The sequence below is a fragment of the Podarcis erhardii genome, assembly GCF_964252035.2.
Source record: "Podarcis erhardii genome assembly, chromosome: 11".
In the NCBI taxonomy this organism is placed as follows: domain Eukaryota; kingdom Metazoa; phylum Chordata; class Lepidosauria; order Squamata; family Lacertidae; genus Podarcis; species Podarcis erhardii.
This window is the reverse complement of record NC_138501.1, coordinates 43,227,954-43,241,372: the sequence shown is the minus strand read 5'-3', so window position 1 is coordinate 43,241,372 and position 13,419 is coordinate 43,227,954. Positions and strand designations below refer to the sequence as shown.

Below are 13,419 nucleotides of genomic sequence, written 5' to 3'. Positions count from 1 at the left end.
ATTCCTTCAGGTGTCAAACGTATTGCCCTGCTTTCCTTTGGAGCACATCAGTGATGCCGAGAGGGGGTTCTTGTTGGGCATCCCAGGACCTCCATGCAGTGGCGTAGCGTGGGGGGTGCAGGGGGGCCGGCCGCACCGGCCGCAACATCTGGGGGTTAGGGTTAGGGGGCGCAAATCCACGGGTTAGGGGGCGCAAATCCACGGGTTAGGGGGTGCAAATTACTTGTCTTGCCCCGGGTGCTGACAACCCACGCTACGCCACTGCCTCCATGCACACTGCCTAGGCTTATGCCCCAGAGTGGTCACTTTGGTCCTGCAAATGCAGCAAAAACAATGTGGGAGGCAGTAGTTATGGGTTAGTCTGCAGCCACAGCAGGAGCTGTGATTCTCCAGTGGTTTGACACCACCCCTGGAGGTGCACTGTATTGTCTCTTAAGACAGACAAAGATATCTAGAAAGGGGGATGGGTTTGTAACACCCTTCTGTTCCATTCCTGTTTGGAGAACAGGACACAGAAGCTTCCCATCCCTGGTTTTTAGAAAAGGTGAGGAAATTGCTTTCTATAATAGGGATGAATCACCAGTTTTGCTCTCTGGTGCTTTTGGAATCCAGTTTCCTGCAAAAAAAGAAATAAATGTCATTGTGCTCCCTCCTTCTTCCCACGTATAATCTCAGTGCAGTCAACCTCAAACAAAAGCATGACAATGAGATTCCTGAAAGTTAGTGATCAGTGAAGGTGTTTGCAGTGTACACCGCAATGCGAGCGTGTGTCCAAAATAAAGGTTTTGTTGGCCCAATGAATATTGTGAATAAAAGTGTTTTAACAGACTGAAAAACAAACACACGGCAGCAGAACTTGTTTGTCGTTCAAACACCATCCTTCTTTGTTTCTAACTCAAACATCAGAGCACAGGAGGAACAAGGTGTTTTAAACCGAACCGAAGAGATTTGCCGACTTGATAAAAATGCCGTATAAACACAGCCCCACAGAGCCCAAAGCTTAAAAACAAAAGAGATCCCCCCTAGATCAGCCCAAATTACTTGCTTTTTTTATAATCATTATTATACCTATCTGGTTTTGCATTAATTTTCCTTTAGAAAAAATGAGAGAATTTCACCTTTCCGGAGCTAGAGCTTGCAATTCCTCATCGTGGCCATTGGGAGGCGCCTTCTCCTCTGGAGTCCGCCTCGGGAAGCCGAACGTGCGCTGTATGTGTACCGAGGGCGCGCGCGCGCGCGTGTTGGAATGAGAAACCGTGTGCTCGTGTAAATAAAGGACACGCAACAATAAAAAAATGAAACAGCAATTGCTGCTTCTACTTAAGAACAAAGCAAAACGCCCGCACGACCCCCGTTTACAGGAGGGGAGCCTAACCATGTTTCTCAGATGCACATTTATATTGTATCCGGGAACAAATAGGCCTAGGGTTAAACTAAGTTATAATGAAATAAATGGGATTTAGAATATTAAGAAATGTGAATAAGATGGACTATAATTGGAAATTGTTTTAGTTTAATAAGGATACTGGAAAGCTGTTACCTTCAACTACAAGGAAACTCAGAAGGGAGGGACTAGAGGAAGTCAACCAAGATGTTTAAAAGGTTGGATTTGTAAAGAATTAAGATTGTTGTTATTGTTTATCTGTTTATTGTTCTTTTTTTTCGTTCATTGATGTATTTTTCTTTATATTTTTCTGTTTTTGTGTATCATTCTGCTTTGTGGTTTTTGTTATCATTGTGGAAAATCTAATTTTAAAAATCTAATATTTTTTAGATAGATAGATTAGTATAGTAATAGTATCCGGGCAACAATCTTACCAAAAGTGCAAAATTCGGAAATGTATCCCACGCCTTCCGATCTGCAAACCCCGCACCTTCCCCTCCCCCGCAGCCCAGAGTTTTGCATTCCATCCCTTGCCACCTTTTCCTTCCTTTGAACCGTCGCGAGCCCAAACTCTCCAGAAGGGAAAAACAGAAGAAATCCAAAAGAGAGAGCTGCACTGTACAGTAGTTGGGGGTGGGAAACGAGGCAACCTACCCCACTGGTTCCTCCAAGCTCCGCCTCTCATTATTGATAGCGCTTTCGATTGGCCTGGGCGGGGCTCTCTGCCCGCCCCCCCCCGCGACTTTCTTGGGAGCTCCGCCCCCTGCTTTCTCTTAGCTCCGGAGCTCAAGGAAAGGGTTTTTTTTTCTCCGCTCTTGATTGCGCGCGGCTCGCCAGCGGCTGCAATAGAACCGTTCCAAGCCCGGGCGCTGAAGCAGGAAGGAGGGGAACCTTCAGGTCGCGGGTTCGAGTCCCCGCTGGTTCCGTCGCTTCCTCCCACCACTCCCGCAGCTCGGGTGGAAGAGGAGAAACAGCTGCATCTTTGCACCCCGCGCTCCCACGTCCTCCTTCCCTCTCTTGTGGGTGGCCGGGAAAAGGAAAGCCGCACTTTCCCCAGCCCCCGCCCCACCTGGATCTGGCCGCCTGACTCTTGCTGGGAGAGAGAAAGCTCCGCGGCTGCTGCTCCTCTTGTCGTGCTTGCTGGTGCATCGCTTGCCTTGCAGGGACACCCGCTCCGCCGCTGCTTTCCTTTCCTTGGCCGGCTTTCGCCTCGCTGCCCGAGGGGCCCCCTCCCCCGCAGCCCTCCGGATCCATGGCGACTGGGTTGGTGGAGCCGGTCTATGGACTTTCGGAAGAAGAGGTAAGCCGGGCGCCGAGAGAGAGAGAGTGGGGCTGAGCGATGCACGCGTGTTTCCGGGGTGTGTGTGTGTATATATGTGATGTGCGTGTCATGTTTTGGAGCGTCTCCCCAGCACTCTTTGTCCCTGCCCGCTTTGCATTCCGGTTTGCAAAACAGGGAAGTCGTCCCTTCCCCCCACCCCGCCCTTTCTCTCTCTCTTTTTTTTGCAAATTGGGTGGGGAGAAGAGGGGGAGGAAACCAGGGTGGGGGGCAGGAGAGGAAAGGGGGCAACGAAGGATTTTCTGTGGCTGAGGTTGCCTTGCAAAAAAAAACCACACACACCAGAGCATTGCATGGGCAGAGGTTGCCTTGCAAAAAAAAAAAAAAGCATTGCATGGGCACTGTAGACGAGGTGGGGGGGGGAGGGAAAGAAAGAGAAATGCGTGTTTCCCTTTCTGCAAAGAGATATTGGGACTTGAACGAAAGCTTGTTATCGCATCATCTCGATTGGGGGATCAGGGTGGTATCTTGCCAACAAAGCTGCTGGGAGCGAAAGTCTTTGAGCTCCAGTTCCTCCGGTTGGGAGCGGTGTGGAAATGCAAAGCCAGGAGTGGGAGGGGGGGGGGGAGGAGGGACAGGAGGTCCCGTGGGGGTTTCCCTCCGACGAGCTCTGCACTCCCCGCCCCGCCCCCCCCCCACTCTGGATGAAGCCAGCCCTCCCAAATCACAAATGCAAAATAAATAAATAAAATGCGAAATGCAGAGTTAGAACGGGGCTTGCTGGATGGTCCTTTGTCAATAACAGGTTCTGCTTCCTAGCAAAGCCAGGGGCTTTGGAGTGAAAGCTGGGAAGGAAAGGGGCGGGTGGCGAGCCAGGTGAGCGGCCTCTTTATGACTGCACAGGTAGGTGAATTGCGAGGTGGGAGAGGAGTAGCATCTTTTCCATTGTTTCCCTTGAGATGAGCCGAGAGGACTTGGAAGGCTGTGTGCAAATAGGAGCACGTGTGCAAATAGGAGAGAGAAATGTTCCTCATAGTTTAAATCTCCTCTTTTCCAGGAACTCTCTTCCTCTAAGGAACCTGGTGTACTTAATGAATCATATGAAAGAAACGATGGACATGTGTGTGTGTTTGTGTGTGCGTGTGCATGTGAACTAAGTACATGGGCTTTCCCAGGAAGAACGGCTTGTACCAGCAATTGCACAGAAATGCTTCCCGGTCGACCCATTTAGTCTTCCGCAGCAGGTATTGTTGACATGGGCATTTATAGAGCGCTTTTTGTTGGCGAAGCAAGTGTTGCCACCCAGATGTGCCACAACCCGTGTTTTGCGATGGTTGTGTGAATTTGGGTGCCCATGCGCACATGGGAGATGAGCAAACGGAGGGATAAACGATTCTGTCCTTCCATTAGTGTACTGTCTAAGCTTTTGCTTTAAAACAAAAAACCACTATTGATATATTGTGGGGTAGATCTAGGAAAGGAGCTTTGTTTGGTGGCAGTGAGGACCCAATGCAAGCTTATTAAATCACCACACCAGTGAGTGACATGCCATGGAGGGAGCGAATTTGGGGCTGGAACAGAGACTGGGAACAGAGGAATGGCAGGCAAGAATCGTGAGCCAAGGAAACAGGAGTGCTTGTGTGTGTGTGTACATGCAGAAGACTTGGCCCTGGTTTCCTTGCTCCTCCCCCTTACCAATCAATATTGTGCTCGCTTTGCTTACTTCTTTTCCCATCCCTTCTCGTTGCTCCCTTTCCAGTCTATGTAGGTGAAGGCAGAAGCTACTCACATCTGCACATCTTCCGTCTCCCGGGCAATGTGCATTTCCAGATGTGCGGTAGGAAAGCGTGGGTGTATTTTGAAAAAAAAAAAGAAGAAGAAGAAGAATGATCAGGCCAAGCTGGGATAGCTCATTTGCTAGAGCATGAGGCTCTGAATATCAGGGGCTGCGAGTTCAAGCCCCATGTTGGGCAAAAGATTCCTGCATTGCAGGGGGTTGGACTAGATGACCCACAGGGTCCCTTTGAACTCTACGATCCTATGATTCTAAAAAGCTGATAGTGGAGGTATGTTTACACACCCTCAGGTTGGATGGGACCACAGGATCATGGGGGGGGGGGGGAGATTTGTAAGCTGCAGTTTGTTTGCTGAAACGTAAATCCAGTAGGGCGAGAGGGTTGGGTGACAACTTTGCCTTCTCAGAACTGTGAAACTAACACGGCAACAAAATTAATAGGAACAGGTACTGCTTGGGTGTTGGGGTGGTTTTTGTGAGGAAGACACATGGGAATGCATTATTATTACTATAATTATTAATTAAATTTGTATAGTGCCCTGTAGCAGAAGATGCCAGGCTGGCTCACAACATAAAAATAGAAAATGGAAACAAAAAATACATAATAAAACAAAAGCAAAACAAACCAGCAACCCCAATACATTTAAAATGCCATAGAAAGTTAATCAGCCAAACAGTTAGTCAAATAATAATAATAATAGTAATTTTTTATTTATACCCCGCCCTCCCCAGCCAAGATAGGGCTCAGGGTCTTGAGGAACATTTTCTCCTGGTGCCTAAAGATATGTAATGACGGTGCCAGCCAAACCTCCCTGGGTAGAGCATTCCACAAACGGGGAGCCACCATAGAAAAGGCCCGTTCTTGTGTTGCTATCCGCAAGACCTCTCATGGAGGAGGCCCATGAAGAATGTAGATACTGGATAGAAAAGACACTGGGATGGTGTCCCATTGTAATCAATGGGGATTTGAACCCAGGTCCTAGTCTGATGCTCCAAATACTATGCCAATCTGGCTCTTAGTGTTTTTGCAGGTAGACATGTGCGTAGGGATTTCGATGGTGGCCTCAAAGTGCAGGTAGGTTGATAGTGGTTCTTAAAGTCTGGTGGTTGCAGATTTAGCTGGGCATAATGTTTTCTCAGTTTCATGTGCGGAGGGACATGAAATTGAGCGTGATCAAGCATATTTTGTGCATATATAAAATTCCAATGGTTGGTGCTTGGCGCTCAGTCCTTGGTCCTTAAAAAAAAAGTTATCTAATCAGCTTTTTATGTGCCCAATCTGGAGGGCAAAGATTGCTTCTGCTAACGTATAATCTTGCAGGAGCCTTTTGGGTGTTGCTGCTCTGCAGATAATGCCAACGCAATTCCACATCCAAATTCCCTGGTGTTATATTATTAGCCATAATGGCCAAGGCAGTAAAAATCACAGCAGATAAAAGTTCAAGCGCTATTAAATTGTACATGGACCTTTTGTGCAAGATCAGAGTCTAGTTTAAGACTCAGTGGTTCTGAAGAGGAAGCCTGAAGCCTGCCCTAAACAATTGCTGACATTAGAGCTAATGGATGCCTTTTTAGATGGAGGTCGGCAGCTGGAGTCCCCCAAGCCAAATCTGCCTCCCTGGGGTTTCCAACTTAGATGGCTTTTAAAAGAAGATTGAACAAATTCATGGGAGATAAGGCTACTAGCCATGATGCATAGACAGAGGCTGGTATTCTGAATACCAGTCGCCATCATTCAAAGTTTGCCAGGTGCTAGGAACATTTTGAAGATGCCCGGGCTCCAGGATGGCTCCTGATGTCTCCACTGTTTGGAGGTGCATGCCTGGAAATCCTCGGTTCTTGACAGCTTTCCATATACTAGCAACACATCCTGTGGAATTCTATCTGTTGTACTTTATCTGCGCAATCGGAATGAATTTCAGGACCCGAAAAGCCGTATTAAAAAAATACGACTTTCGAGCCATCTGGACCCCAAATGGCAACTAGTCGTTCTGTTTTGGCGACTGTAATCCTTATGTAAGGGACTGAGACTCAGGTACATCCTTCAGAGTTTCTGTGGGGTTCTATATCATTAGTGGGTACATCAGGGGTTGAAATTCTGAAGCTGTCAGGAAACCTGGGCAAAATCAATGGTTCTTAACAAAAGAACCGGTGTAATGCGGTGCATCTGCTGTAAACGGTAAGCCTCGACTAACCCCGTTTCAGCCTTGCAGAAGCGTATATGCCAGGAGTGAGTTAGTCAGTATAGAGGGTATGTGTGTGGTGGCTGAGGTTGATGGGCGTGGTGGTCCAAAACTTCTGGTGTACATCAGGTTGGCAAAAGCTGCTATATAGAACCAGGGAGACCTGAGGCTTGGAGGGATCCACCGTGTTTTTCGCTCTATAAGATGCACCAGACCACAAGACGCACCCTGTTTTTGGAGGAGGAAAACAAGAAAAAAAATATTCTGAATCTCAGAAGCCAGAACAGCAAGAGGGATCGCTGCGCAGTGAAATCAGCAATCCCTCTTGCTGTTCTGGCTTCTGTGATAGCTGCGCAGCCTGCATTCGCTCCATAAGACGCACACACATAATCCCTTACTTTTTAGGAGGGAAAAAGTGAGTCTTATGGAGCAAAAAATACGGTATTTGGTTTCCACTAGAACCAGAGTTCCATTGACTGAATCCATGCGCAGAATCGTGGCTCAGGAAAAAGTTGCCTCCCTACCCCCCAAAATGTATTGTTTTCAGTCCCAGAACTGGAGCTTTCACACAGATCCTTTCACATAACAAACCTCCTCCTCCTCCTTTTTAATATTTTCATTAGCCTATTTTTTTGGGGGGTGGGGTGGGGAGGCTTTTCATTTTCGTTGAGCCGATAGAAGTCAGAAACACTTACTGATCTCCTGAAAATTACCTGAAGTGCGATCGTTCTTTGGCATCACGCCTGAATGGAATGCTAACGGAATTAAATTGATGTCTGAATCGGGGATTTGTCTCCCATGATAACTGGCTATGTAAATGGGTGGCTTCAGGCTCCCTTGTGTTGAGGCTGCTCTCTTTACATTGATTTTGTCCCTTGCACATCATCTTCTGAATCCCTATGCAGTCCAGGAGTTGGGATAGCATTCTAGGGCAGTGGTCAGTGCATATGCTGCATACCTCATGGACTTTGCTGTTGCTGTCTGCAGGCTGAGAGAGCACACCTAGAATGTGTCTTTTGTAATTGTGTACTGCAGGGTGTGTGTGTGTGTGTGGGTGTGGGTGTGTGTGTGTGTGTGTGAGAGAGAGAGAGAGAGAGATTTCTGTTGAGAACCTTCATCTGCATGGCTGGTCGTCTTGCTTAGGAATGGCGACTAGGCTTCCAGAGGACACAGTTTGAATGCTGCTGGTATAAACAGAGCCTGCATCTATCTGCCCAAGTGCATCTGTTTCAAACCGAGAGGCTGAAAGTATTGTGAGCTCAGAGACAATTGGTTGCACCAAAGGTGGTTTATGGGATTGCTATGATGGAATGCAGGCTTCTCTGTGTCTCCCTCCCTTCCCCCAGTATGTTTTGGGGCTTTTTTTGGTGAGAGAATAGGATGTATTTATATTCAGGGATGTTTGCCAGAAGTCAAATTCATGCTCAGTGCAAAAGGAAACATGTCTTATCAGCCCTTTGCTTGGAGTAAGTCAGTACAAGAGAGGTGTTGGCTGCCCTTGGGAGACACAGCCAAGAGTCTTGTGGCACCTTGAAGGCAATTAAGACTCTGAATCTTCTACAGCAGAATTTCCTCCTGGGAATTTATCGCTTTTAGCAACAAGGGTGAAAACTGCAAATGGAAAAACATTAACCAGAAAGTCTGTCTGGAGTATAAATCGGGAGTGGAGTTGACTGCTTTTCTGGGGAGATAATTTACAGGGAGGGGAGGGGTGGGTTGGTGGTGATTGCTAATAACCATTACTTTGTCAACTTAAAAAATAAAAATAAATTAGTGGCTTTCAAACTGTTGTGGAAAACCCTGGGGCTCTCACTGGGGTTCCACAATTTGAAGATCAGTAACTGTGGGCCAACCTCTTGAAGGACAGCTTGCCCACTGCTTCTGAAAGATGTAGAGATGGTAGGAAATGTTGTTGTTGATTAAATTTCTCTTTGAGTTTTCTACGGGATCTATAGTTAATCAAGTTCTAGAAATCTTGAAGAAGATGCCCCAGAATTGTCTGCAGTGAACAGGGCTCATCCTTTGGCAGTCAAATCAGTGGGAACTGTTGTTGTTGTTTAGTCGTGTCGGCTCTTCGTGACCCCATGGACCAGGCACTCCTGTCTTCCACTGCCTCCCGCAGTTTGGTCAAACTCATGCTGGTAGCTTCGAGAACACTGTCCAACCATCTCATCCTCTGTTGTCGCCTTCTCCTTGTGCCCTCCATCTTTCCCAACATCAGGGTCTTTTCCAGGGAGTCTTCTCTTCTCATGAGGTGGCCAAAGTATTGGAGCCTCAGCTTCACGATCTGTCCTTCCAGTGAGCACTCAGGGCTGATTTCCTTCAGAATGGAGAGGTTTGATCTTCTTGCAGTCCATGGGACTCTCAAGAGTCTCTTCCAGCACCATAATTCAAAAGCATCCATTCTTCGGCGATCGGCCTTCTTTATGGTCCAGCTCTCACTTCCATACATTTACTACTGGGAAATCCATAGCTTTAACTATACGGACCTTTGTTGGCAAGGTGATGTCTCTGCTTTTTAAGAAGCTGTCTAGGTTTGTCATTGCTTTTCTCCCAAGAAGCAGGCATCTTTTAATTTCGTGGCTGCTGTCACCATCTGCATTGATCATGGAGCCCAAGAAAAAGGCAATTACAGTGGTACCTCGGAAGTTGAATGGAATCCGTTCTGGAAGTCTGTTTGACTTCCAAAACATTCAGAAACCAAGGCGCAGCTTCTGATTGGACCCTGCGGAACCCATGTTGGACGTTCGGGTTACAAAGAAGTTTCGCAAACCAGACCACTCACGTCCAGGTTTGCGGCGTTCGGGAGCCAAAACGTTCGACTCGCAAGGCGTCCGGGATCCAAGGTATGAATGTACTTAAAAAACAACAAACCACTCTCCCAAGAGAGAACAATGCTAGGGTTCTTCCTCTAATGGCATAAAACAATATGGTGTGAGCTGGGTGGTGTAGAATGCAGAGCTTTGGCTTGGCTCAGATTTCTGCCTCTCATGGAGCTCACTGGCCAACCTTGAGCCTGTCACTCAGAGCCCAAGCTGCTTCACAGCCTTGCTAGGGCCATAGGAAGCTGTCTTATAGCGAGTCAGCTTGCACCAGGTGTGAGGAACCCATGGCCCTGCAGGTGTTGCTGGACTACAACTCCCATCATCCCAGACCACTGGTGATGCTGGCTGGGGCAGATGGGGGCTGGAGGATCATGGGAGCTGTAGTCCAGCAAGATCTGAAGGGCCACAGGTTGGCTACCTCTGCCTTATAGGAAAGGCAGAGTGCAAATATGACCAATAGGTACTGAGCACTGATGCTCCTCGTCTTGATAGCTATGAGCTAATCTTCTGAAAATTCTCTTGTCTCGCCAGCACAAAAGTAGGCATGATGGAGCACCCCGAGAGGGTAAACTTCAGCGACTGAAGCATTCATGATGCATATTTCAGTGAATGGGGTGAATGTTCATTGCAATCAAACAGCAGCTGCGCCATTTTGTTCTAACCAGATTGAACAATGTGTGTGTTTGTGTGGGTGGAATGCAGAGGGCTGCTTAGTTCATAATTCCCAGAATAAGATGATTTTTTTTAAAATTAAAAAATGCAAAATATTTTTTATGCATGAGGCAGAGGGGGGAAAGCATTCACAGAACTGTGATGGAGACGGGAGGAAATCTATCAGTGCATGTTTTGCGAAGAGGTTCGTTGCATGTGCGATCCTGGTTAGTTCTGAAGGCAGGAGAAAATGTCGCAAGAAAATAGGCACCGACTTGCAAAACAGCATCTCTTTGCCTTCCCGCATTATGTCTAGACCAGGGGTCGGCAAAGTTTTTGTGGCTTGGGCTGGTTCACGGTCCTGTAAATGCTGCCGTGTGCTGGAGTGCACACAAACACTATTTCCGGCGTGGAGGAGGCGTGCGCAGCTTCCCATTGGCCGCAGGACCTTCCTGCAGCCAATGGGAAGCCAGCCAGCGTTGTGGAAGGTGGTCCCCGCTCTGCTGCATGTTGGTTTAGCAGGTGGTGGGCGTCCCCAAGCGGGCAGTGGGGGTCCATGAGCCTTAGGTTGCCAACCCCGGGTCTAGACTCTAGTGCAGCTTCCCCTATGTCCTGCCCCAGCCTGCTCCGCAGCCTTAGTAATAAGATGTGCTGTAAATTGTATTCGCCCCTAAAATGTCTTTTGACACATGGCTGGTTTTTAGGCAACGGCCCTGTGTTTTTGCTCATGCAACGTCTTAATTCCACCTTGGATTGCCTGAAGCAAAATCCAGTGGGTGTCCTGTAATCTGATGATAAACCAGCATGCTTCTTGAATTTATTGACTCTGAATTAGCCGAATCCTTCTGCTGTTGCTCCAGCTGTTCATTTAGCCAGCTTCCCATTGTATTCTGAAGTATAAGAGGTTGAGAGAGGCCTTCCTGCATTGAATTCCTTGCTTCTGTTCTGCCAGGGCTCTTTCTAGCTGAAGATGTGATGGTTTGCTCAAGTGCTTTTAGGAGATGGGCATGACAGAGGGGAACTTGTGGTCCTCCAGATGTTGGATTACAATCCCATCATCCTTCGTCAAATTGGCAGGGCGTGATGGGAGTTGAAATCCTACAACATCTGGAAGGCAGCATGTTAGCCCCCTATATAGTAAAGGTTCCATGTAGGCCTGTTCTAGGACATGCAAGAGAATAAACAGACACCAATGTCTTTGTGACCTTGGGCTAGTCACACTTCTCTGAAGTCTCTCAGCCCCACTCACCTCACAGAATGTTTGTTGTGGGGGAGGAAGGGAAAGGAGAATGTTAGCCGTTTTGAGACTCTTTCAGGTAGTGATAAAGCGGGATATCAAATCCAAACTCCTCCTCCTCCTCCTCCTCCTCCTCCTCTTCTTCTTCTGGATTCATAGTGAGGCTAAGGTGAACTTTGAGATCCCTTCAGCTCTAAAATTCTGTATTTCCCTTTTTAATCAAACCATCTACTTCAGTAAACATACTCTGGCTGGCTTCAGCTTTCCAGGATTTCAGACTGGGATCTTTCCCAGTCTCCCACTGGAGATGCTGGTGGCTCAACCTGGGACCTTTTGCATGCAGAACACATCCTCTGCCACTCAGCTTGGTCCTCCCCTAAAAGGAACGGGATGAGATGTTTCTGTGTCAGGCTAGTAAACAGTTCTCTGTCCCTTGTCATAAGAACAGCCTTCGGGTGAGACCAAGCAGGGCAGTTCTTATAATATGGAATATTGATCACAAAATAGAAATATATTTATGAGCAGGTGGGCTAATCCTAGGGTCTTCTGGCGGTTCCTTCACTGCGAGAAGTGAAGTTATAGGGAACCAGGCAGAGGGCCTTCTCGGTAGTGGCACCTGCCCTGTGGAATGCCCTCCCATCAGATAATAATAATAATAATTTATTATTTGTACCCCACCCATCTGGCTGGGTTTCCCCAGCCACTCTGGGCGGCTTCCAACAAAGATGAAAAATACACTAAAATGTCACATATTAAAAACTTCCCTGAACAGGGCTGCCTTCAGATGTCTTCTGAATGTCAGGTAGTTGTTTATCGCTTTGACATCTGATGGGAGGGCGTTCCACAGGGCGGGCGCCACTACCGAGAAGGCCCTCTGCCTGGTTCCCTGTAACTTGGCCTCTCGCAGTGAGGCAACTGCCAGAAGGCCCTCAGAGCTGGACCTCAGTGTCCGGGCAGAACGATGGGGGAGGAGACGCTCCTTCAGATATACTGGACCGAGGCCGTTTAGGGCTTTAAAGATCAGCACCAACACTTTGAATTGTGCTCGGAAACGTACTGGGAGCCAATGTAGGTCTTTCAAGACCGGTGTTATATGGTCTCGGCGGCCGCTCCCAGTCACCAGTCTAGCTGCCGCATTCTGGATTAGTTGTAGTTTCCGGGTCACCTTCAAAGGTAGCCCCACGTAGAGCTCATTGCAGTAGTCCAAGCGGGAGATAACCAGAGCATGCACCACTCTGGCGAGACAGTCTGCAGGCAGATAGGGTCTCAGCCTACGTACCAGATGGAGCTGGTAAACAGCTGCCCTGGACACAGATTTGACCTGTGCCTCCATGGACAGCTGTGAGTCCAAAATGACTCCCAGGCTGCGCACCTGGTCCTTCAGGGGCACAGTTACCCCATTCAGGACCAGGGAATCCTCCACACCTGTTGGCCTCCTGTCCCCCAAAAACAGTACTTCTGTCTTGTCAGGATTCAACCTCAATCTGTTAGCCGCCATCCATCCTCCAACCGCCTCCAGACACTCACACAGGACCTTCACCACCTTCACTGGTTCTGATTTAAAAGAGAGGTAGAGCTGGGTATCATCTGCATACTGATGAACGCCCAGCCGAAACCCCCTGATGATCTCTCCCAGCGGCTTCATATAGATATTAAAAAGCATGGGGGAGAGGACAGAACCCTGAGGCACCCCACAAGTGAGAGCCCAGGGGTCTGAACACTCATCCCCCACCACCACTTTCCGAACACGGCCCAGGAGGAAGGAGCGGAACCACTGTATGACAGTGCCCCCAGCTCCCAGCCCCTCAAGACGGTCCAGAAGGATGTTATGGTCGATGGTATCAAACGCCGCTGAGAGATCCAGCAGAACTAGGAAACAGCTCTCACCTTTGTCCCTAGCCCGCTGGAGATCATCACACAACTTCAGATGTCAAGGAAATGGATAACTCTCTGACTTTTAGAAGGCATCTGAAGGCAGCCCTGTTTAGGAAAGTTATTAATGTTTGATGTTTCATCATGTTTTATATGTACTTTAAGCTGCCCAGAGTGGCTGGGGAAACCCAGC

At 48.1% G+C, this 13,419-nt stretch overlaps 1 protein-coding gene across 3 annotated transcripts in view; it reads left to right on the top strand.

The window, feature by feature from the left end:
• The first annotated feature begins 2,193 nt into the window (after positions 1-2,193).
• Positions 2,194-13,419, top strand: part of NEDD4L (NEDD4 like E3 ubiquitin protein ligase) — a 259,868-nt gene continuing 248,642 nt past the window's right edge. For 2 of the 3 annotated variants that reach the window (XM_081881381.1, XM_081881380.1), the window contains exon 1: positions 2,194-2,684. In XM_081881381.1, coding sequence (XP_081737507.1) covers positions 2,637-2,684 — 48 coding nt within the window. In that variant the 5' untranslated portion in view covers positions 2,194-2,636. The remainder of the gene's footprint in view (positions 2,685-13,419) is intronic. The other variant, XM_081881382.1, reaches the window with a different exon arrangement.